The sequence below is a fragment of the Pteronotus mesoamericanus genome, unplaced genomic scaffold (assembly GCF_021234165.1).
Source record: "Pteronotus mesoamericanus isolate MK-2021 breed Mesoamerican mustached bat unplaced genomic scaffold, CSHL_Meso_final contig_20, whole genome shotgun sequence".
Lineage (NCBI taxonomy): Eukaryota > Metazoa > Chordata > Mammalia > Chiroptera > Mormoopidae > Pteronotus > Pteronotus mesoamericanus.
The window spans coordinates 69438650-69463819 of NW_026555085.1; the positions used below are offsets into that span (position 1 = coordinate 69438650).

Here is a 25170-nt window from a genome sequence, read left to right on the forward strand (position 1 = left end):
GTTTTCATATCAACAGAGCAATGGGTCAGTGAAATCACAAACAGACTGCTCATTCCTAAACACGGTCATGTACATCAGAATATTTTATATCCTTAACAATTTTATGAGAGATTATCATTGTATGGTACATGAATAAATTTAGGCTAAGCAGTAAATTAGGACTTTTGGCAGGTCTTAAAACAACTGAGTAAAACAAAGAGTTTTTACGTTATATAAACATGTCTAGTGGAAATGAGTGGAAGGTTTAGTGAGACCTTCTCTAGTTTGGGATGAAACATTGAGAGACCAGAGTCAAATTAGAAGGTTATTGCAACAATCTGTGAAAGAGATGTTGCCAGCCTAGGTGAAGGAAGCAATGAAAGGGATAAGGATCATAGCGAGGTTCTGAGGAAATTCAGGGGGTAGAAAATTAAAGACATCATGTAGAAGGGTGATGCATAGAATGGCATCAGGGATGGATAGGATGAATCCCAAGGTTCCACTTAGTCCAAAGGTAGCACAGCATGCTGAGAAATGGAAAACAGGAGGAGGTAGAGTTGGGAGAAGAAAATAATGAATTGAAGAATTGACTTTGAAGTGTTAGAAGGACAAGCAGGTGGGTTGGTTAGAGATTGGTCTGGACCATCTCATTTTGGGAAGTGTCTGGGTCATAGTTAAGGTATGAAGTTAGATAATAATGTAGCAAGAGAGGGGGTTGAAAGAAAAGATATTTAGATTGAGGCTGGAACTCTCTGGAATACACACATTTAACAGTAAAGTGAAGGAAGACTTACCAGCAACAAAGACCAAAACTAAATGATCATGGATGTCAGAGCAGGACCAAGAGAGCCTTCTCATCAGACTGAAGAATGTTGATCATTGAAAGCTTTAAAATATCATGAGAATGAAGAAAAAAATTAAGGAGGAATTATACCACACATGTGATTAATGACCATTGAATTTGACAAATAAAAAGTCATAGGTAACTTTTTTGTGACAATTTCAGCAGAGTGGTGTAACTAGGAGCCAGATTTCATCAGGTTCACAACAAATGGGTTACAAGTCGACAATGACACTATCCTTTTGAACACTCAGTTTTATTCCACATCAGTCCTGTATTCCATGTCAGCCTTCAATAAGCCAAACTGGAAGCCTATACTTCATCCTTCACCAACTACTTCAAATAAATTATCACCTCCTATATAGTTTGATTAAATATACAAATTCTCCATTCTATTCTTGGTATAGATCCTCATCTTCCCCCATCTAGACTCCATCTGCTACCTTGTATCAGAGTGATCTTCCTAAAAGAAAACTTTGAACCTGTTAGCTTTCTGCCACATACTTTGATGGCCACCTTCTAACCACATGATGAAGACCTAAGCTTCTTATAAAACAACTCCAGTCTTTGGCATTCATTCATGACCCAACCTCTACATACAAAAGAGCACTCCTCTCTAGTAATGCCAAAGTAACTCTACTTCCCTCAACATACTTTCCGTGGTTGCTCCTGCTTTTCCCCTTTATCTGGAACAGCTTTCTGTACTTTCTTTGATTAGCTAACTCTTATTCATCTTTCAGGATTCTACCTAAACATCATATCCTTTATGTGGTCTTCTGTGTAACCTTCCCATCATCTCTAGGATGGCAAAGTGCCACCTCACTATACTGTTAGAATGTCCTACACAGATTACAATAATAGAATTCCCATACTGAGTTGGAGATGTCTGTATGTGAATGTCTCCCCCTGGATTTTGAGCTCTTTGAAATCAGAAATGATGCCTTGATCTGTTCCTTTGTATTTAGTATACCATCTGGCACAAGGTGGTTGCTCAAATGCTTCTTCAGCTGGACTGGCAGTAGAGATGGGAAGGTAAAAGTGCTCAAGAGACAAGAAGAGAACCTCACAAAGAGGTTTGAAAGAACTGGTGGAGAATAGAATAAGAATGCTATATTATGGGCTAGTTTTGACTAGAAGAGATACCTTTAACTATATGCCTATGAGGAAGGAGGTAAAAATGGAGGCAGATGGAAGTGGTAAGGAATAAAGTGAGTTTCAGGTTGAGGAATCTATTTTCTTTGTTAAAGAGTTGATTTGACAGAGGGGAAGTGTTCAACCAAATGTTGATGAAAATACTGGCAGTAAAGAAACACACAGAATATGTTTGCTTGGAAAGTAAATGCACATCTTAAATCAGAGACCATAGAAATATTTTATGCTGGAATGTGCCATCTCTTAAGGACTCATTCATATACTTGAAGTTCTTTTTCGAGGCCAAGTTTTAGATGCACTTGTAGAATTTTCCTTGCATGTGTGTGCACATGCTGGTGTCTGAAGATCTTTGCTTTTCTGCCAGGCTGCAATCTGGCCACCAGAGCTGGGATGGGTCAGGGTGATATTGCTATTAGTGGAATCCAGTGAAACATGACTCATGGCAAGGCTGTCTGCACTGTGGGAAGAGTAACTATAAATCATCTTGAGAAAGGCAGACTTTGTGTTAGTTTCTTGCTTACAAAGAATAACATAACATTTGGGGAAGAATGTGCAACATAGGATCCCATAGTTAGATATTAAAATAACGATAATCTCCACAGCTGGCAAATATTTGCCAAATGTGGTAGCATATACGGGGATGAATGGGATCCAAGCTATGAAGTAAATGAGCATGCCAAATGTTATGAATTTGGCTTCATTGTAATTCTCAGGTAACTTCCTGCCTTTGAAGGCAAATATAAAGCAAATGAAGGCCAGAATGGCAATATAGCCCAGCATGATGCCAAAGGCAAGGATGGACCCCTCCTCACATTCCAGGATAATGACTCTGGGCAAGGACACATTTTCTACCGCAGCAGGGGCTGCAAAGATTAGCCAGAGTGTGCAAATGACAACCTGGACACCTGTGCCAGTGAAGATGATGAGGACAGGTTTATAGATGCACTTCAGGAAGTTCTGTAACTGGGGATCGAAGCTGAAGGCTAGCAGAATTTTCAGGGACTTAGTCAAAATGCAAGAGATGCAGAGAGTAAAGCTCACACCAAATAGTGTCTGCCGGATTTTACACGTGAAGTCTTGCGGTTCTCCAACGAAAAAGCCCGTACTGGCAAAGTTGAGGAAATGACAGAGAAGGATCACGTAGCAGACCATTAATCCCCCGGATGATTTCACAGCAGGCGTGTTCAGGTTTCTTGTAAATATTATGCCAATAGCCAGAACAAACATGATTCCCAGTAGGGAGAGGGCCAGGAGCAGGATAGCCAAGGAGTCATTCCAGTTGAGATACTCCACTTCCTTTTCAAAGCACGTTGTGCTCTTTACAGGGGCCCAATGAGTTTCATTGTTGCATGAAAGGCAGTGATCCATGTCTAAAAGACAGAGGAGATTCAGTTACCTTGCAAACATTTAAACTAGGTGATTGTCCAGAATGCTACAAATAGAATCTTCCTCAGCAATAGTTCTCACTCAAAAATGGATATAGATAATTATCACAATGGTTACTTATTAAAATAAAGCATTCACAGAACCCAAAGTGAGAAAGGATGAAGGTGAGGGAGAAGGAAGAAAGTGAGAGTAAAAGAGTGAAAGAAAAACAAAAAGCCAGCTAGGCTGTGAGTCTTTAGGAAATTAATATACTCAAGTTAGACGTTAGTTGCTGTGAACTTGCTGTTATAGGTGGCAATTCAGGAACTCTATTAAGAATAAAAGCTTTAGAATCAGACATATTTCAAGTCCTTTTCTCTTTCACTTATAATTCCTGTGATCTTGAACAAGTTCATTGAACTTCCTGAGCCTATTTCCAATTCTCTTAAAAATAAAAAATGAGACCCTGCCTCATTAGGGGGCTACATTCAGAGAGATAATAAATATAATACGCTTTGTGTGGTGCATGCCAGACAGTAGACGCTCGCTATCATGGGAGCTGCCATTATAAACGAGGCTGCAGTTCTTTGAAAAGCAGAGACAGTATGGCTGGGTGACACTCTAGCCCTCTACAATAGAGATAGCGCAAGATTGTAATCAATGACAGCTGATAAGAATTAAAGTTCATTTTCCCTCCAGGAGGTAAGGAACACTGAGTCTCTCACACAGGCAGTGATAAGGCTGGAAATGATTTATGCTGAGTCTGAGTGCAGGTGCGTCACTGATAGTCAGAATCAGAGTGATTACCTTTGCTCCCCACTTCCACCCCCCAGTGATGGGGTCCCAGCTACTTCCTAAAAGCGTGACACAGTGCCTGTGTCTCTTCCTCCTCAACCTCAAAGTCAGGCTGTGCTACTATTTATAAACTTCATTACCTGCCCAGCCTCCTCCTCTTCCAAATCATATTTTCCTACAAATATCTATTCTTCCCTGTCTTTCCTTAACCACTGTTGCTAGACTCTTGTATATCTTTATGGGAGATAAATGCTACATACTCTCTTGGTATTTTTATTTATCCCACTTGGCAGAGAGTTGCTAGATACCATATTGCCTGGACAATCCCTGCCTCTCCCAAGTCATTACCTAGTTATTTACGCAGCGAAGCCCCTCTCAGTTTGGGATAAATGGCATTTTTGTAAAACAGTGACGGAACATGTATACTAGAATGTTTACATTGGGATACTTCTCTCCTGGGAGCCAATAAGAAAAAAAGGACAAGCATTTGGGTGCCATCTGGCTCTGGGGTTCTCAGCACCTGTAGGGTGAGTAGGAATGCTACCATAACAAGGAAATATGACATTTTTAACGTAGGCTTCACTCCAGGAAAAGTGGTGACAGCTCCTTTTAGGGTTCCAAAGGCCACTGACCTCACTTGTATTCTCAAATTTGTGTATTTTGCTCTGATGTTGTCAAATTGTTAAAAGGCTTGGCAAACAATCAGTAGCATATCATCTCTGTCAATAGTTCATCCCCTTGTCTCACAGAAAGTTCTTTTTTAGGCTTCACTGTCAACTTCTTGGTAGGAATAATGAGATCTCTAGGGTATGCAAACCTCTGTGCATGCATGGATTTCTAGCATGCTCAGTTTAGTTAGCTCAGCATGTATGTATTTATAGTTACTGTACACCACCTACTGCGAGTCAGGCGTGTATGTGTGTGTGTGTGTGTGTGTGTGTGTGTGTGTGTGACATAGATAAAAACTGGCAGAGTACATGTACTGTGTTAAGAACCGCTGGAGAGGAATCTAGTTGAGGGGATGATATTTTCCATTGGACATGAAATTATTTTCACATCTCTATTATGTATTGGTTGCATGTCTGCTAATATAATAGAACAAATTCCAAGACAACATGAAATTTCACTGGAATTTAATCTAGCAGTAGCATGAGATGCTTTTTTGTTCCCAAATGAAAAAATAATCCAAAATAAGATTCATGTAAACAAAATAACCAACCAGAGAGTAATGGTTAAGGAGTGTCACTGTGCATGTTATAGTGACTATGATTACCTGTCTGATTAGTGTAGTGGTTTTCAGGACAGTTCACGCATTCATAGCAGCAGGTATGTTGACTTTTTGTGGTTTTCTTCATTTGCCCTGGACTGCATTCCTTGGAACATTTGGACTGAATTTGCTGCAAAGTGAAAAGAAATTCCAAATAAATTTTGAAAAGATTTATTCTAACTAACTTTGACATAATTTAAAGACATATTTACTACATAGATTTTAGTATTTTTTTAAAATACTAAAATACTTAAGAAGACACGGGAAGTGTAATAAATTGTTATCTGAAGAAAGGTGAACAAGTTTAAAAAAATAGAAAGTACTTCAGATAGTAAATCTGCCTAGAGGGTTCTCCAGGGCAAACTTTTAACCTGAAAGATCCACACTCCTGGAGGATGCTCAGAGAACACAAAATGATTTAAAAACGAGATAAGCTGAACATCATTACAGGGATATAAGTAGAACTTTTCTTCCCAGCAACCCAGTTGCTTGCATCTCCCCACATAAGAGACAGCAAAGACATTCTAAAGTATTGATAACTTTGGGATGTCAGTAGGTTCAGGATTACCTGATTTGTTGAACTACAAGTTTTGACGACCCACCAGAAATGCTGACAGTCCAATAGCCTGCAGATTGACAAAAGGATCTTGAAATCTGGCCTAATTCATCTCAGGTATTATTAGTTTCTATTACCTCCTCGATATATTTATGGTTGTTTCCATCAGGAAGGCAAACTTGTCTCTCTTTTTATGGTGATCATCTCCTTCCATTTAGTCACTAAAGGCACCAATCAGTTAGTTATTTGTCATTGTATCACCTCCCCTTCATTGAGCATCTCCCCTAAAAAGTCTGAAGATAAGTCTTGAACAGAAAGGCAGCTACATTTCTATCTTTTAAAGAAATAGTACCTTGCTTTACCGAAACATGACAAGGGAAATTAGAACAAGGATAGTGGCTTGAAGCATTACTATATTTCATCCAACAAATGTTTCTTGAGTGCCTGTTATATGCCAGGCACTGTTCTAATTGTTGAAACCACAGCAGGGTTTAAAACACAAAAATCCATGTTCTCATTGGCCTTCAGTTCTAGCTGAAAGAATCAACAATGGATATGATAAAAATAAGCAAAATTTATAGAATGCTAGACAGTGATAAATATTAAGGAGAAAAATAAAGACAGGAGGGTGTTTAAGAAGTATTAGGTTGACACTGCAGTTCTGAATAAGGTTTTGACTAAAGATGGACTCCCTGAGACAGTGACTCTTTAGGAAAGTAAGAAAGTAAACCACATAGACAGGCAAAGGAAACAGCAGGTGAAAGGCAGTGAGCTAGGAGGAAGGCAGGCATGTTTGCAAGAGGGAGAAAGCATGTGGGGTTGTGGGAAAGGATGAGAGCCTTGGGAACGTAGTAGGAAGTGAGGTTGGGAGGTACCGGTGGCAGGTTGTGTAAGGGTTTTTTAAAGACATTCAGTTTTATTCTGAGAGCAATAGGGTATATAGGGAGGGTTCTGAGCAGAGTATTATGTTTGACAGGGCTATTCTGGCTGTTGTTTGAAGAAAACATGGGAAGGGGGCAAGAGTGGAGGCAGAGAGCAGTTAGAAGCCCATTGTCTTTGTCTCGATGACAGGTGATAGTAGCTTGGGGTTGGAGTGGCAGCAACCAAGTAGAGGACAAAAAGTGTCAGATTCTGCACCCATTTGAAAGTAAAACTTAGGTTAGATTTGAAACATAACAGAAAGAGAAGTGACAAGGATCCCACCAGGTTTTTCCATGAGCAACTAGAAGGAAGCTGTCATTTCTTGAGAAGTGGTACATTTGAGAGCTCAGTTTTAGACATGATCAGTTTATATGACTATTACACCCAGGTAGAGACATTCATTAGGCAGTTTTGTGTTTATTTGGTTTGAAATTCAGAAGATAAAAATCTGGGAGTCAGTTGTCTTCTATATAGTGACATTGTTTAAATCCACGAGCATCGATGAGATCACTAAGAAAAAACGGGGACAAAAAAGGAGCATTCTGAGCTCCGATCACACCACTATATATAGGCAGTGGGAATGAGGAGGAACCAGCAAAGGAGGCTGAGAGGCAGTGGTCAGAGACGGGAAGAAAGTCAAAGTGTTTTGTCGTGTTACTGGTGCTGCAACAAATTGAAAAGGCAGGCGACTGAATGCGACGAGCTGTAGGGGACTTTAGCGGGCATGACCGACTAAGCCCAGAGCCGAGGGAAAGCATCATTTTTATTAGCAGGCTTAAACAGTACAAAGAATGCAAGCTGATGTGAGAACCATCTGTCCTCCTAAAGACCTGATATTTATCAGGACTTCAGGGACATACATTCCTTACATCATATCTTAGTTACTCAAGCCAGTTCTTAAGAACCCTCAAGGAAGTGCCATACACAGATAACACTCATTGTCTATTGGTGATGTTCCACCTCCCTCACAGGCCAGTTTGCTGGTCAAGCGAGGACATGCAGACAATAGCTTCTTCATGCAGGCAACTCCCTTAGCTAGATTCATCCATCTTCCACAGTGTGGTGTCGTGGAAGCAACTAAAGCATCTCAAAGAGGGGAGAACAATTAGCTGGTCAGTGAAGTGAGATGATTTTCGGATTTATTAACATTGGTGAACTAGACAGAAAGGATTTTGATGGAATGGAAAAAGTTTAAAAAATTACGGGAGGAGAGAAATTGGGGCCAATGAATATAGTGAACTTTTTCAAGTTTTGTCTTACAGGGAAATAGAGGAATGGTCAGTATGTGGAGGGGAACATAAAGAGATCAACGGACTTTCTTCTCTTTTTTTCCTTAAGAAGAAAGGAGTTAAGAGCATATTTGTATCATCATGTAGATAACACAGAAGAGCAAATATTTGAGGATGCAGGAGAGAGCGGAGAATTGCCAAAGTAATATCCCTGAGTAAGTGGAAGGGGTTTCAGAGGTCAATGGGAGGAGGTGAGCGAGGCTAGGAGCACAGACAATCTAGCCACAGTGCCAGGTGGAAGGCAGGGACACAGGCATAGATATGGCGGCAGGGGAACACTGGGGTTCTTTTCTGATTGTTTCACTTTTTCTAGCGAAATAGGAAGCAAGCTCAACTGAAAGTGAGTATGGGGAAGGTGTGTGGGGTTAGAGTACAGAAGAGAACGCATATAATATCCATGCAGGTAGGTGGGCAAGCTAATGGACCAGGGCAACAGTCTGATTGTCCAGCAGCATGAAGGGCTGCTAGAGGCTAGAAATCATGAATTTAAAGCTAGAACAGTCAACAAGATGTTCCCCCTACCCCAAAGTTTAGCTACATGGGGGCTACATTGATTATACAGGATTCTGCTTTGGTCAAATGAGAATGACTAAGAGAGAGAGAAGAGGACAAGGGAATTGAGGGTATGTACAAGGGAGGAAAAAACCCACAAACTGACCATGGAATTTAATGAAAAAAGTTGGGGACAGTGAACAGGCAATAGGATTACTAGAGGTCCTGTTGGGGTTAAGGACTTTTGCAGTTGAGATAGCAGTTAATTTGCATGTTACAAAGCAACTTACAACATAATTACCTTAAGATTCCTGAAGTCATTTTTTGTTTCCTGGTTTGTGACAATAAAGACATCATGCTTCAGGTCATATTGTGCCATCTTGGTGACAGTCATGTGGCCATTGATCTCCTTCCAGAGCACAACATCGTATCCAGTATTCATATCCCCACGGGCATCAAAATGAAAGTGCTTCCCTCCATCAGTGAATGTCACATTTTTCAGTACATCAAGTAACTATAAAAAAATAATAATAGAAACAAACACTAATAGAAATATTATAAGTATATCCATTATATCAGTTACAACACTGCCATACAAGGAATATCACTTAAGAATGAGAAAAACAAAGACATCTTGAATCAGTGAGTGTGGTAACTACTTGTGAAGGTTCTTAACTACCTGGCAACAATTTAAGAATTCTAGCCTCATTTCTGCCCAAGTCTTGTGCCATGAATTTGAGAAAGCACGCTAATGTTTGTGGAAGGTAGCTTCTCTAGTCCATACAATTGAAATTTGGGCATCTTCATTTTTCCACATTGCAGCATTTCAGAATGAGTCCTCTGGTGCAGATGCCTGTGCTCTAATTCTGGTTCCATATCTCAATAGTGGTGTGATCTTGACAATTACAATTTGTTCCTAGACCTCATCTCCATTTGCAAAACAAAGTAAATGGAATCTACCTTATAGGGCTATTGGGAAGATTAAATATAATTATGAATATAAAGAGTGTAGCCCAGTACCTTGTACAGATTAAGGGTTAATAAAGGCTATATTAATACCAATTATTAGTTAATGGGGATATTGTGAAAACAAATAAAATTACTTTGAGTCTGTCAACCACTAATGTCACCTGGCACTCATACATTACTTGCTAACACTCAAATCTTTGATATCCTTTCCTTCCCATAACAACTTGGTGAACTGTATTGAACAGGGATCATCTTCCTGTTTTCTGAAATGAGGACCCCCAGCCAAAGGGTGAAATCTGAGGACACACATCTTGACTTTCATTTTGTGGTCTTTCCATTGCACCTAGCAATATATTAATTAAAAATCTTCTCACTTTTTTTTTCTGACTCAAAAGTAATCACCAGTGTGCCATTGGAGCTATGGAAGGCAGGAAAATGCAATGCATCTTTTTTTTTTAATTATATTTTTGTCCCATTATCATTTGCATCTTTTCCTTCTAGAGTCACAATTGGCCTGGGTCCTTTGCCCAGTTGGAGTGGGTAATACAAGCCAGTCATTGTCCTGCTTGTTGCCCCCAAAATGAAGGCTGAGGGGACAGAGCTACAAATCTGGGGAGACAGTCTTGTAACAACAGCACCCTGCTTTGGGGCAAGTACTGAGTAGCATTCCCGTCAGAGTTTAGTTGATGGGCGTACATAAGGGAAGTGCTAATGGCCACCCTAAGTCCATACTTTGTTACTCATGTGGGAGGTGTGGATCTTATTACCTCCAGTGGTTTTCAACTCTGCCTCAGTGATTGAGTGCATAGCATAGTGATTTCTGAACTCTCTTTGTAATTTAATTCATAAAATGTCTTTGGTTTTTAACTTGAGAGGATAAGAATGTAATGAAAAATTACTTGTCTCATGATCCAGTTTGTTTAGTGAGCACTTGTATGCAGTAGAGCTAGAATGGGAAATGGTTTATCGACAAATGAGAAGCCATGTTGAGCTTGTGCTGCCGAGGAAGAACACTGAACTAGGAGGGAGGAAAACAGGTTGCTGTTCTGGCTCCACCACTGACACGATATATAATCATGGCTAAGTAAATACCCTCTGTGAACACACGAGGCCCACTCCTTATCGAGGTCTATGATGCCATTATGAAATGAGATAAAAATTATTCTATTTTAATGGAATTATTCTTATTTTATTCCTTTTCAGTTAATCTTTTGTGAATGTTTTTTTCCTTCATATTTTTTTGTCCATAGAATATAAGATAATCAAGTTATATTTTAAGGTAAATATATTAGCTATGACAGTTATGTCAATGACCAAATGTCACTTTAGTAAAATCTCTAAGTATATTGATTTTATTATACATTTTCACAGATTTCATAATTCTTGTAATGAATGTAAATTAATTAGTATAATGAACATAAATTAATTAGTATTACATTAAAGAAGCAAGATGTTAGATCTAATCTGGTGAAGTTAACAAAAAAAAAATCTTATTCTAGCAATTGCATGAAAGAAAAAAAATAATGGATGGAACAAAAATAAAAGAATAAGTGAGGGCCTGCTGTCAGTGTTCCCACCTCTACCACTATATTGATTTTTCTCCTGTTCCTTGTTAAGCAATACACACACATAAGCCCCAATAACTCAGTTCTTCAGGGAGCACAGTCTTTTCCACCCTTGTGTTTGAACTACAATTTCCACCTGGTTTTTTTTTTTTCCAGCATTTAATCAGGTTTTACAGGGTAAAGTTCTGACACATATATGTTCTGTAAATAAAGATAGCATTGGAGGATGTAAATAAACTAGTGCAATTCTATGCTTGTTCTTACAGGAAAGAGGGTGGAGGCAAATAAAACAGTGCGTTCAGTACTAGTTAAATATATGATAGAACATTTGCTCTGCATTAAGGCAAAATCTGAACATTAGTGCTTCAGTTATTAAACTATTACATGCCTTTCCCACCAATTATTTACTTATTTTTCATTGAGACTCTAAAATTCACTGTAAACTGACACCCCAAAATTGAGAGAGTAGGATTTGCATTTCGTTATTAGCTAATTCACTTCTATATGATAGTGACTAGGGTTTGAGAACCCAGTTCCAAGAGGCCACACCACCTAAGCTGGTGTGGTTGGGGTTTCCCTTTTCTCTCTCTGCTCTGATGTTCACTCTGTCTCCACAAGTCTGCTGTGCTTATGAAAAAGAGGTATCTCTGTGAGTAAATTACAGAATAGCAGAGGAAGCAGCCTTGTATCTCTGGTATCCAGCTTATTTTTTTTTTCTTTTGTGAAGTTGTCTGTGGTGTAGTGAAAAGCTCACTGGGCTAAAGCTGGGACAGTTTCACTACTAATTCTGTGGACCAGACCCTTACTGCTGAGGTCTCCTCCATATCTAGACTACTGCAAGCCTCAGTCACCAATAATACTTCCTGCTGTCACGTCTTCAAGATGGAGAGTGAAGCATGTGAGTCCTAACATTATAAAAATTAGAAATGACTTATGTCAGTGCCTAGTACATGTGGCCCTGACATTCTTTAGTTATCATTTTCCTTATCGCTCCAAAATCGCTCTCTTCTTTGAACATGTCTCTTTTGACTTCTGGACTAGTATCCCACTGCCATTGCTACACTAGTGTGTCTCATGAGTTGTTCAAATTCAATATCTTTAAAATGGAATGCTTATTATTTCTTGTTCTGCCTAGACCTCCACTCTTCACTGTGTTTTCATCTCAACAAATGGTGCCAGTTGCCCAAATTTTCAAATTATTCGCAGTATCTTTGCTTCTGTCTATGATCCTTTAGATACAGTTTCTCTCCAAATGCTCTCTTCACCCTTCCTCTTAAATATATGGATATCCACATACAGGGTGGGGCAAAAGTAGGTTTACAGCTGTGAGAACGTACAACACACAGTTGCTCCTTGTATTATTATTTATTAATTATTGTATTATTTTCCATAACATTTGTAAATCTATGTTTGCCCCACCTGTGTATGTCCTTCCATCATCATCGTCATCCTTGTAGTACAAGGCTTCCTTCTCTTAGCCTGGACTGTCAACTGGTCTTTCTTCCCTTACTCCTATGCCCCTTTAATCAATGTACACAGCAGTGGGAATGCTATTTCTATAGTGGAAAGCAGATCACATCACTCTCCCATCCAAAAATATATTTAATTGGCTCCCCTTGGCTCTACCAAGTCCAAAAATAAACATGGTTTGCAGAATTTTCTATCTGAAGGATGGTCCCTGTACCAGCAGTATCAGCAACAACTGAAAGCTTGTGAGAACTACAGATCTGCATGTCTCCCCCTGGAACTACTGAATTAGTATCCACGTTATAATAATGCTCCCAGACAATTCAATGGCACATCAAAATATGAGATGCTGTAATTGACAAGACCCTTTTGATGGATCCTTCACAAACCTCTCAGTCTCATTGCCTCTACTTTCCACAAAAGACTCCAGTTTTATGGCGTTGTTTTCTGCTCCCTTAGGGTGCCATGCTTACTCTCCCTTCTGGGACTTTGCTGGAGCATTTCTGCCCTGGCTGACATCTACCCATCCATCGTATTCCCCAGAGATGTCATAATCTTTGAGAATGTTCTCTCAATTACCAGCACTGGACAGTTGCTTCAGTTACATGTTTTTCTGCCATCTTGAATTTATATGTAACATTGTCACGCACCATCCTGCATTGTAGTCAGCCACCCAGCTGGTTGATTGTATTCCTTACTAGATAGATGAGTTGTTATAGGAGAAAATTGTTTTAGTTTCTATAATATTTTTAGCATTCAGCACAATGTTTGATACATTGAGACATCCAACAGATATGTGCTAAATTAATGTCTTTATAGAAGTTTGACTATTAAACATTTTCTCATCCCACACACATCACGTACTATCTTGTATATCACCAGAGTTAAAGAAAAATGAAGAAAAAAAAAAAAGAAAGAAAGCCAAAATCACTGACTGTGCTGTCCCTGAATACTGCTCACAGATACGGCTCACGTATGGAGCCAAAGTAAGGATTATCCTCATATATTGGGAAAAACTAAATCCTCTGAAGTTATTTAATCTAAAATAATACAGAAACTATCATTTAAATATTAGCAAATTTTGCCAGAGAACAAAATAATCTTTAGGAATGTATCTTTGATTAGTGATTCTAAAAGTTACTGATCTTTTAAATTTAATGTCTATCGAGATTCCTTCATAGAAACACACAATTATTTGCATTATTTGTCTTACTGAATGTGGCACAGATGTTGCTCACTCACATCATGATCAAAGGAACTAGTCACTCCTCTCTTCCTCCTTTCCAATCTGTTTCTGTTTGTTTCTAGATAAACAGACTCCTTGGAACAGAAAGGATGACCCTATGCTTCCGGTGTTTAAATAAAACATTTTAGCAGACTCTGCGTAGATTATACTATTTCCAGTCTTTCCCCCAGAATGTTTGAAATTTATTCCTAATTTTAAGTACTTTCCCATCTTGAGAGGATAAATAGCTCTTGTTATTCATATTTCTCTTTCCTTATGAGGCTTTTTCTATCGCCTCCTATTTATCTTGTCTCTATCATGGTTTATTTTCTCTCCATTACTCTCTCAATCTCTCATTCCTAAAATTCCATATTGTGGTTTCATTATGTTGTCCACTTAACTTATAGTTTTTACCAATCTATTATTAAAAGTTTTATACAACAAAGAGTATGTTTTCAAACAGACATCTTAAAATCCCTAGGCATATAAATATATATTTTTAAAATAGAGTTCTAATTTTAAAAAGATCCCAATTTCTAATCTTATCTCTTCATTAGGTTTTATGATTTGCATTTCTAAGGTGAAAATTAGTTTCAAAAGGAGCAATCAAAAACACCCTAAGACCATCACATGATCCACCAAAATGTGATCACCTCATACCTTGGAGTTTGTGTTTATATATAGGTGCTTAAAGTAAAAATTACAAAAGTAGAAATAGCTTATCCTGGATTCCCACTTGTAAGATCAGAAGAATTGAATATTTCCTTTTACCTTCTTCTCATTTACAAATTTAAAACAAATATATTTTTGGAAAATGATTCTGCCTCAAGGCAGATAAGTTTGGCTTTGAGAACACATTATTGAGTAATTTGTTCTTGGTGAGTAAAATTCATCATCATATAAAGCAGCAATTTGCTTAAGTGACTTGTTCATGGACATTTAAAACAAAATGGAAAATTTTCACTAAATAGGGAAACATTAAGCTTTGAGTTTGTACAAACTAATCAAGGAAGAAAAGGGAAAGTCTCCTTTTACACACAATTAGCGATTCATTTTAAACCGAGATATCAGAGAATTGTTGTGATTGACCTAAAAGCAGTCATTTGAAGAAGATTGGAGTTCTAGAGAGCCTGCCCTAAACAGGAGTCACAACTGGAGGCTTTGAGACTATGAGCCACCAGAAACACCATGAAAAGTAAAGGGTATGGAGTCAGAAGACGCAGACTAGAATCACATTTCTGGAACTTCCTAGCTTAGTTTTCTCATCCATAATATTTAGTAGTTATAAAAAGAATCATTAAGCATGCTTGGTCTTGTGTTTGTTAAGAACATTAAAGGAGGTAATTCTTATGAAGCCTCGAACAACTCTAGATCAGATACAAATCCATAAATTCAAGGAAAATGGCAATATCAACAGAATTTTCTATGAAAATAAAAAAATACAACTTTGATAGGTCAGAATAGTAGGTGAAGGTAAAATAACAGCTCTATTATCCTCAAGAACAAAAAACTAATGGTAAAATAACAGAAGGTTATCAAACACTGAAAGTGTCTCCTAACAAAAAGAATACTAAGAGCAGTTCATACAACTCTGCATATTAAAGCAGTGAAAGAAATGGAAGAAATTATGGTAGGGGAATTTTCTTGGGCGTATGAGTTAGTACCTCCCATGGTTGAAAGGCGTCAGGGTTCTGACAGTCTCGAGCTTGGCACAGATCCCGAAGAGCATAACCAAGGGCAAACACAGCGAGCTGAATACTGTGAACAACTCCAGGCTCAGTGTAATCCCACAGGATGTCATTTCTTAGGGAGATATTCCTGTCTATGTCTTTGTTAGCCTTGTAGGCTAAAGTCCCCCGAGAATGGTTGGAAATGCATTGACTGAAATCACTGTTCTTGACATGAGCACAGGCAGACAAGAGTGTGGCATATTCATTTAAGGGTTTGTTATGATCCTTGGGTAACTCATGCAGATTTTGAAGAAAGGACTGGAAAGAGGACACATTCCCTCTTCTAAAGGTAAACCCTACAACTTTGCCAATCCTCTTAACATTAGGAATGGTGGTAATCTTGGTAGCTGTTGACCAATTATCACTAGCAATCCAGACTTTATTTATGTTCCTTTCAATGGCTTTACTGAAGAGACTGAAAACATGGAATTGCCTCAGAAATACAACAATGACATTAACATGGGCTTCTGCTATGATTTTCTCAAGTGTCTGATTGATCCTGATTTCAATGGTATTATCTGAGAGGAAGGCTGGGATAACTTCTTTGAAGGCTATACACACGTTATTCGCTGTGGTCTGAATTGCAAAAGTGTTGAGAGCCAGTTGTCCATAGTCATCATCTGTGGTTATGATGCCAACCCAGTTCCATCCAGATTTCTGAATCAGGTGGGCCATTGCTTTGGTTTGATAGAAGTCACTGGGCACCGTCCGTAAAAATGAAGGAAAGCGAATTTTGTCACTTAGGATATCTGCCGTTGATTCATAACTCACCTGGAAATTGACAATATCTTTTAGTTATAGTATTGAAGAGCTCCAGAGGGCTATTCAAAGCAGGTATTCCTCTCTTTGATTTCTGTGAATTTTCACAACCTTTAAAAAATTCTCTGGCCCTTTTCTTCCTTCCCTTTCAATGGACTACATATAACTTAAATCATGATATTTAGTACCTCTTTAGGGTTCTTGCTCTCCAGTCATTTCATACTGTGTACAGGACAAGCCCTTTGGGGGATCAGCATCTCTCCTGTTTCTTTATCTACACTTCTATATCATAGGCCAGGGCCAAGAGTGGAGATTATTTAAATACTTAGAGGTAAATACAAAAAAAATGCAGTAAGTAAAATCAGCAAATTATGTTTTGGAACACCTGGTATGTTCAAAATTTCGTTTTGTTTACAACTTGGATGGTTTTTATTTTAGATGAAATAAATCATTCAGTCAAATAACCATCTAGTCCAGGATTCAGCAAACTTTTTATCTAATAGACCAGATATAAAGTATTTTAAGCTTTGTTGGTCACAAATGGACTCTGTCATGTATTCTCCCTTTTTTGTTATAATATTTTAAAAATATAAAATAATCATTTTTAGCTTGACAGCTTAAGATATTGAGAGCTACATTTGGTCTGCAGGCTATAGATTTTTGGGTTTTGATCTAGTCAAATGAACATCAGCATTTGGGGATACCTACGTGATGTGTGCAAAGGTTTGCCTGATTTACAATAGAATTTTCTGGGGAAAGTAGAGGCAAATGAGACTGGGGGTTTTTGTGAAAGATCCATCAGGAGGGTCTTGCCAATTAGAGCTTCTCAAACTTTGATGTACAGTTGAATTTTCTGGGAGTATTACATAATGCAGATACTAATTTAGCCTAGTGAGAATTATTATCTTCTACGCTACAATTGCTCCATGTCACTTGCTCAGTGAATAATAATAATAATAATAATTATTATTTTTACTATTTACAGAAGCCACATGGTATGATGGAAAAACAATGGGCTTTGGAGTCAGACTCTGGACTTCAGTAAATTTGGTAAAGTTAGTTAATATTTCTCTACCTAGGATACTTGTGAAGATTATAGGAGAGAATTTAAATGGACATCATCCATGGCGGACCTTCACTAAACCTTAGTTCGCTTCAGTACCTGGCATCACCATACCCACCTACGAGGTGAGAGCTGGGTTTCTTGAAAATCAGTTTTACCCATGGAGCGTCCCCTTTTTTTCATGTGGTCTATCATGGAAATTACATTTTTACATTAAACAACCATTGTCAAAAGAATCTACTTATCTTACTTATCACCTAACTAGTGTTATACATAGTCTAGAAATTTTGAGCCAAAGCCTTATCTCTGAGATATTTGGGGGAATAATTCTTTTGTTTTGTCATTTTGGATTTAAGGTTTTCATTATCAACTTCAATAGGCCATAAGAGGCTGGAACTGTCAAGTCTTTCATGGGTATATTAACCCTATTATAACTTAACTTACTAACTCTAGCTCCAGAAAATTATGTATTTTGAATCCTTTTGCACATTTCTTATATAATTGTATATTTTGAAATCTTTTGCATGTTTTTTATATATTTTCCCTTCTATCAGATGGTCATTTCTTGATAATCTGACTATCAGCCCTTTTATTTTCTAACATTTGACTTCTGATCTTCCTTGAGCTTAGAAAACAATGACCTATTGAGTTGCAAAGTGATGTGCTATGAAAATAAGTAGCTCAAAATGAAAATCCAAGGGACTCTGAGTAATATGCAAGAACATATTGCAGCTCGCTGTATAATCTGTTTTAGTTTTTTTAGAGACACTTTTGATTACTTTCTGGTTATTGGCTTGCATTACAGAGAGAAATGTAATGCCACAGTCTTTGCTCAATACCTTTTCAGCATATTTAGAACAAATGCAAATCATACCTCAACTTACAAGATGCTGCATGACCTGGCCTTTGCCACTCAATAAATGCATCTCTTACCACGCTCCTTTCTGCTCAACTGATCTAGCCATATAGACCTTTTTGTCCTTCTTTGAACATGTTAACTTTGGACTTGCTGCCTTTTTTCAGCCTAGATACTGCCCTCCCCTCCTTCATCTTCCCTTGGCTACTGTTCCTCGTTCAAGTTTTAAGCTAAACATCTCCTGGAGAATTCTTCCTTGACCTACATTCCCTTTTACTTCTCATTCTCTCTCCTGTTTTCTTCATAGCACCTGACTGATGTTATTTCAGAAACAAGGCAGTTGAGGTCTTCAGAGGTTTGTGTTTGGTCCAAATCATGCTAAAAACTGTTAAAAACTAGACATGAGAAATTGAGGGGTGACTTCCCCCTTACTGTTTTGTCTACTACCTGATCCACATAGGGAACATTCTTTCTTTAACGAAGAGAAAGGAAAGTAAAAACAAATTCCTAAGGAGTTTACCAGGTTACCCTGACCTTTCACAATAAAGAATAAAATCAAAACCGATGTAGGTAGAACAAAACCTACCTGTGGCATGAGCTGTAAATTCAATATCCTGGAAACAGCCATGCTTATTTCTGAGTAGCCAGCCCCTATGACGGCCTTAACCCTTGGCATGTAGCTGGAATAGTCACACTTCAACTCCACAATTTCTTTGGAGCAGTTGAACTTAGAAAGAAACCTCAGAGCAGCTGCCACTGCCACTGTGACTTCTGCACAAGTGTCATAGATTTCATACCCCAGTTTGATTCCAGATAATAATGTTGAATTATTGATCATCTCGATGCTGTGTATCATGGCAAGAGTTTGAAGAAAAGCTGATATTTCAAACCTGTTGAGAAACAAGTACTTTTTGAAATCAGAATATAACTTTTCTGCAGACATGGTGATATCTCATTTTATCCACATTCCTGATTAAAATAGACAATTTCTGGATCAGTGAAGCTTACCACTTCAAGTGTCTAAACTTACTTATTTAAAAACAATTTTTGATGGAAACCTTTCTAAAAGGTATATACAAACCCATAGTGTCTCAGGTGGATTGTATAGAACAAAATTTAACCTTGTCTTAATTAATTTTGGGATGATTTTGAACACTTAGTTTAATATTCTGCAACATGAAGATGTGCTTGATTTTTTTCTCTTTTTGAAGTTAAATGCCAGCATTTTATTGCTGTCTAAGGACCTGCTTTTTAGATTCGCAAGTCTCTTTTAATTTTCTGATTCAAATCTGTTGTGGTTGAGAACCAGATTAATAAGTCTCTTAAAAATAACTTACCAAACAGAATAAATTCCAGAAACATCAATTACTGAATAAAATCCCAGTAGCCTTCTCCTAACTACAGTACATTATTTAGTTCCAAGACATAGCTATTTCTTATTTCAAAGGGCTTTTCTGATCAACTTGTAAATTTGTGATTATTCTGGAGCACTGAGTTGTTTGATTACTGATTTACTGTTTATTTCATCCAACACCATATACGGAAGTTTACAAAAAGAGCCTAAAACATATTAAGTTTTCAATAATGTTTTCAAATGAATAAAGGGAGATATTATTAACAGGTTTTTGTTATTCCACAGTTTCCTTTTATTTCATTGAGTTATGACAGATTAAATAAAACTATTTGAATAATATTGTCATTGTGGATTATCTAAATTGGAAGTTTAACAAATTTGCATTAAGTTTTTAATTTAAAGAAAGACACAAAGGAGAAATGTTAAAGTAAGGAATTGTCCGCCTATTAAAATGCATATTATTTTCAGATTACCCCACATGTTAGCTCCAGGAGCATCAGAAACTCTTTGGTGTATTCGCCTCAATATCCCCAGTGCCTGGAATTAGACCTGGGTGATGTAGGCATTTAATAAATAGTTGTTTAACATTGAACAAATATTTCTCTCAAGGAGTGACAATAGGCAAAAAGGTGTTTAGTTTAGTGATTTTTCCCCCCAGAATACATTTGTTTATCAGATCAAATGATTCTTTAGTGCTTTCCATTCTTAATTAGTGGTCTAAAATTGTGGGTCTCAAATCTGTAGCTATTCTTTGGGCACCAACTTGGTGTTCTGAAAATCTTCATTAACTATTTTGGGGTGTCCCCTGCTATTCTTCTTTTTTTAATTTTTAAAAATATGTTTATTGATTTTAGAGAGAGAGGCAGGGGGAGAGGGAGAGAGAAACATCAATGTGAGAAAGAAACATCAATTGCCTCCTTTATGTGCCCTGACTGGATTGAAACCCCCGTCTAGGTATGTGCCCTGACCAGGTGTTGAACCCTCAATCTTTTGGTGTGTGGGGATGATGCTTCAATCAACTGAGCCACATGAGCCAATGCTGTTTTGTGCTATTCTTGATAATCAATAATTATGGTGACAATAGCTCAATGTGCCCAACTTCAGTGTGGAATGCCAGGAAGGAATCTCAGTGTGATATGGGATCACATCTTATCTGAAAGCATTCTTAGAGGGCTTGGTAAATACTTTTTTAAAATTTAAGTATAGTTGATATAAAATATTAAATACTTTTTGATTAAAAAAAGAAAGAAAAAGAAGGGAAAAAAGATTGAATTTACACACAAAAACATCAAGATAGAAATTGGAATGTTAGTTAAAAGAAGCATGGGGCTCACACTGCCATAGCTACTGAGGCTGATGCCGCCTGTGTCCTTAGACGCGCTCCAGGCCCTTATTGTACAGATAAGAATGTTGGAAACTGGAACTCAAAGAGTTTAAGCAATTTGCCTAAGCCTACAAAATTAGTTTGCCCTGAAACTAAAATTAGAAATCAAGCATCCTCTTCTCCTTAAATAAAATTCATTTGTAATATCTTCTACCCAGCTTTCCTTCTCTCTGTTATGCCGTGCCTATGTCTCTTCTATAGTCAAGCTTTCTCCATGTACATAATGTGTTTCTCGAGGGAGGAACACTTTGATTTGAAGTAGAGCCTTAATTTATCATAAGAGAATTAGATTTCTTCAAGAAAGAAAGAAATAGTGTTGACAAAAATGTTAGTGTAGAAAAAAATTAAATGTAGTTCATTTTAAACAAAGAATTAAATAATAGCTCATGTTTAAAACAAAATGCATGGTGTAAGTGATAGAAATATAAACATGTCATATATGCTTGTTGTGGAAAGACTATGATGTCTTCCTATTGGTTTTCTCATGCGACTTCAGGGATTTTTTTGGTTTTTTTTTTTAGGTAAAATACATATAAATATATTAATAAAAACATTCATTACTTCTGCACTTGGAGTTTAGTTACACATATAACATTGATGTATGTTTCTTTTAGGAAAGCATAGCAAGACTATGTCAACTTAAAGATATGAGAGTTTAAATTTTATTAAAACAAGTTAGAGGTCAATACAAGTACACATTTAAATCTTTGGAAATTTAATTGCATTCTTTAAGGCTTTACTCACCCAACACACTTCCGGATGTCTGGTCGTCTGGGATAGTCTTCTGAGGACAGCATTTTATCATGAATGGAGAACAAACCTCCAATCATGATATGTCCCGGAGAAGTGGCAGCCACAAAGTCATTAGGGCTCTGACAAGGCTGGGAAGTGGCAAAAATAATCACAAAACACATAATCAGTACAATTAATAATGCCATGTTTCTATCTCATTTGCTCACTTTATGCCAGTTCTTAGGAATCATTAAGCTCACAGAGTGCCAACAACATGTTCCTATTTCACCTGTAAACCATGTAAGGTATAGGACAGTGTCAGAGCCAGAAACACCCAGTGTTCAGATACTTGATGATAGTCAAAACATTTCTTCACCAATAAGAGCATAGCAGACTTTCTAACACTCATTTGTGGAGATATGCGATAGCAGGAACGTTGGGTAAAAGTTGATAGAATTAGAAACACAGGGACAGTTTTTGCACTTCCAGGGATATCCCCTTCACGGCACAAAAGCTTCCATGTAGTTTATAAACTCCTTAGAAGAGTAGAATCCTGCTTTTATTTTCTTGGAAAAGCTCTATTGAAAAAAATGAAATTCGGTTAAGTTTAGGTATTTATCACTTCCTGTTTACATGTGTTAGAAATAAGTAGCTTCTGCAGTAATGGGCAGAACGAAAAATGCAGTGAAACTTGTGGGATATAGTGTTTTGCTTTGAACAAGAAAGGTCTGTCATAGATCACGGATATTTCCATAGTCTGTGGATTTTATTTTTATAAATTTGGAACTAGTTTTTGGCTGTATGTTCTTAAAAGCTTAGGAATCTAACCTAGCGTGATTTTATGGGTATAATTTAGAATTTTTAAAAGATAAACTTCAGTAGTTTAGACACCATTAAGAAAAAAATGTAAAATTATAAACTTTACATTTTAAAATCAATATTATTCAGCCCTAACTGGTGTGGCTCAGTGGATTGAGCACTGGCCTGCGAATCAAAGGGTGGCTGGTTTGATTTCCAGTGCAGGGCACATGCCTAAATTGCAGGCCAGGTCCCCAGCAGGGGGTGCGTGAGAAGCAACCGCACATCGGTGTTTCTCTCCCTCTTTCTCCCTCCCTTCCCCGCCCTAAAAAGATACATAATAAATAAAATCTTTAAAAAATCAATCATTCAAATATTAGATTATTAAGGAATATATCATAGGCAAGCAGTTCCAAATCCAATGTGTCCAGTTTGTTGAATGAGTAGCAGACATGTTTAAAGGAACTTCAGAAAATAAAAGAGTACAATGATTATTAAGGTATATCTCATCATCCAAATTAGCTTTAGTTTCCACTGACATGTGGGCTTATGCCAATTGAGAGTGGAGAAGTTACAGTCCTTCACACAGTTTCAAATGTTTCCTTTAGTCTTAAGTCCTATCATTTTCACCAGTGACAGAGTTTCCTCTTAGGAACCCAACTGGCTAACATTAATTGTCCAAAAACTTTATTAAACATACATGAATTTGAAGACTCTTCAAATGTTTTGAATTTGCATTTTATCCATCTTAACTTTAATATTTAGTTGCATATACTTGTCATGTGAGCAATTGGATAAATTTATGTTTTTATGTTTTGTAATGAAGGTTATTTTGCTCAGATAAAATTCAAGGTCTTCTGTAATAGCTAATTCAAAGATGAGCTTTGGTAAATATATATTAAAAAATAAGGCATTGCAATAATGTTCAGCAAAAGTATATAATAGGTATTAAGCAAAATATGACCCTCATGTGACCATATTGCTGATTCAACTTTTGTTTGAAAAATCAGTGACAGAAGTTATGCCAAGTGATTTCTCTTAGGTTGCAGTTTTAATATTTAAGGTCTTTGTTTTCTGGAAAAAGTCAAGATAAACCACATTTTCTTATTTTTATCAATATAATTTAAGTTGGAAATCTATTTCTAAAGGGGGCCTTATGAAGGTAGGAAAAATGTTCTGAAAGCCCTTGCCTTGGAAAATGCTGCATCATGTGACAGAGGGGTCCCAACTTTGGCCCAGACCCGGGTGCCTTTGCCCACTGCTTAGCATGTGACCATAAATGAGTTACTTAACACTTCTGAAAATAATTTTCTCATTTATAAAATAGGTAAAACACCCGTAGCTTATAAGGTATGTTTTGAGCCTTGCTGAATCAATTTGCAAAGCTCCTGCATTCTGGTCATTCCGTTAGGCACCCAACAATTAGCTCCTGTCTTAGGGCTTCAATAACAAAAATACCACAATCTGGTGACATCTAAACCACAAAAATTTATTAATCTGAAAAGAATACAAACATTTATTTCACTGGAAGTTTGAGATACCTTGCTGGTAGATTCAATGCCTGGTGAGGGCCTACTTCCTCATACATGGCTGTCCTCTCACCATAGACCTTACAAGGCAGAAGGTACAGGGGAGCTTTCTCTGCTTGCTTTTCTAAGGACACTAATCCCATTTAAGAGGGCTCTGCCCTCATATGACCTACTCACTACCCCGCATCCTACTACCATACCTTTGGGAAGATGCAAACATTCCGAATGCAGCAGTTCCCTCCCTTCTCTTCCCAAAACCAGACTGAAAGTTATTAATTCTTAAATTTGGTGTGCTTTCTACTGTTGATTAAATCATTGTTCGGTGCTTTTTCTCAAACATCTTAAATGCATTCCTGGTAGAAATGATGATGTTTATAATGGGGTCAGTATTTCTCCACCTCGGCTCAGAATTCCATCACTGTGCTATTCCCTACAGAATTGTCATTTATCACTACAGTGCTACATCATGTACCTTCTTCTTTGCTGTACTCCTGTCTATAATTGAAGTTCATCTTTTAGCGTTTGATTTAATATATAATTTTAATATTAGGTAATTGTCTTTAATATGCAACATAGGTGATATTATTCTCCTTAGGGGACTTCATGGAAGTCTGTGAATCCCTTAAAATTGTAAAAAAAATTTGAGTGAACATGCCTATGTGGATTTTTCTGGGGAGAGCATTCAGATTATCAAAGGGGTGTGTTATGCCCAGAAAAGTTAAGAACTGTCTATTAGAAAAGATTTGAGCCTTGCTTCCTAGGAAACAAAGGAATGTTTTCTGAGATAAAATCCTGTCTTTGTTACCTATTTCTAACTCAAATCTTCCTCACTAATCTTCCACCAATAACTTCAGCATTTGTTGGATACACATGACCATTTAATTCCACCAACTCAAAAGATTACACGTGCAAAGCATTATTACCCACAAGTCACTTCTCTTCCATTTCAGAATGGAACTTAGATCACTAACCTAAGAAGACCAGACCTACTTACCAGAAAATGAAGTGAAGGATGGTTCTTTCCTGGTGAAGTTAAGCACAAACAGTCTATGTGAGAGTATGGTGTTTATTAGTTCAGAACA

The 25170-nt window shown here is 37.4% G+C and overlaps 1 protein-coding gene across 3 annotated transcripts; it reads right to left on the minus strand.

The window, feature by feature from the left end:
- Positions 1-2227: 2227 nt before the first annotated feature.
- Positions 2228-21967, minus strand: GPRC6A (G protein-coupled receptor class C group 6 member A). 3 transcript variants are annotated; one of them, XM_054568908.1, is made up of 6 exons: positions 21774-21967; positions 18878-19181; positions 16073-16384; positions 8959-9171; positions 5406-5529; positions 2228-3342 (listed from the first exon to the last, which is right to left on the minus strand). In XM_054568908.1, the coding sequence occupies exons 1-6, from the start codon at positions 21965-21967 to the stop codon at positions 2228-2230; spliced, it is 2262 nt and encodes a 753-aa protein (XP_054424883.1). The 3 variants fall into 3 exon arrangements, with proteins under 3 accessions (XP_054424883.1, XP_054424881.1, XP_054424882.1); XM_054568906.1 differs by having other exon boundaries at positions 15548-16384; XM_054568907.1 differs by lacking the exon at positions 8959-9171 and having other exon boundaries at positions 15548-16384.
- Positions 21968-25170: the final 3203 nt, after the last annotated feature.

What these genes read in the sequence shown, in the direction of transcription:
- GPRC6A (XM_054568906.1), bottom strand. Translation starts at nt 21,967, where the DNA reads ATGGCATTATTAATTGTACTGATTATGTGTTTTGTGATTATTTTTGCC. An exon ending in ATTTACAGCTCATGCCACAG is followed by an intron (nt 16,385 to 18,877) that starts GTAGGTTTTGTT and finishes GTCAATTTCCAG; the next exon opens with GTGAGTTATGAATCAACGGC. An exon ending in ATGACTTCAGGAATCTTAAG is followed by an intron (nt 5,530 to 8,958) that starts GTAATTATGTTG and finishes TTCACTTTGCAG; the next exon opens with CAAATTCAGTCCAAATGTTC.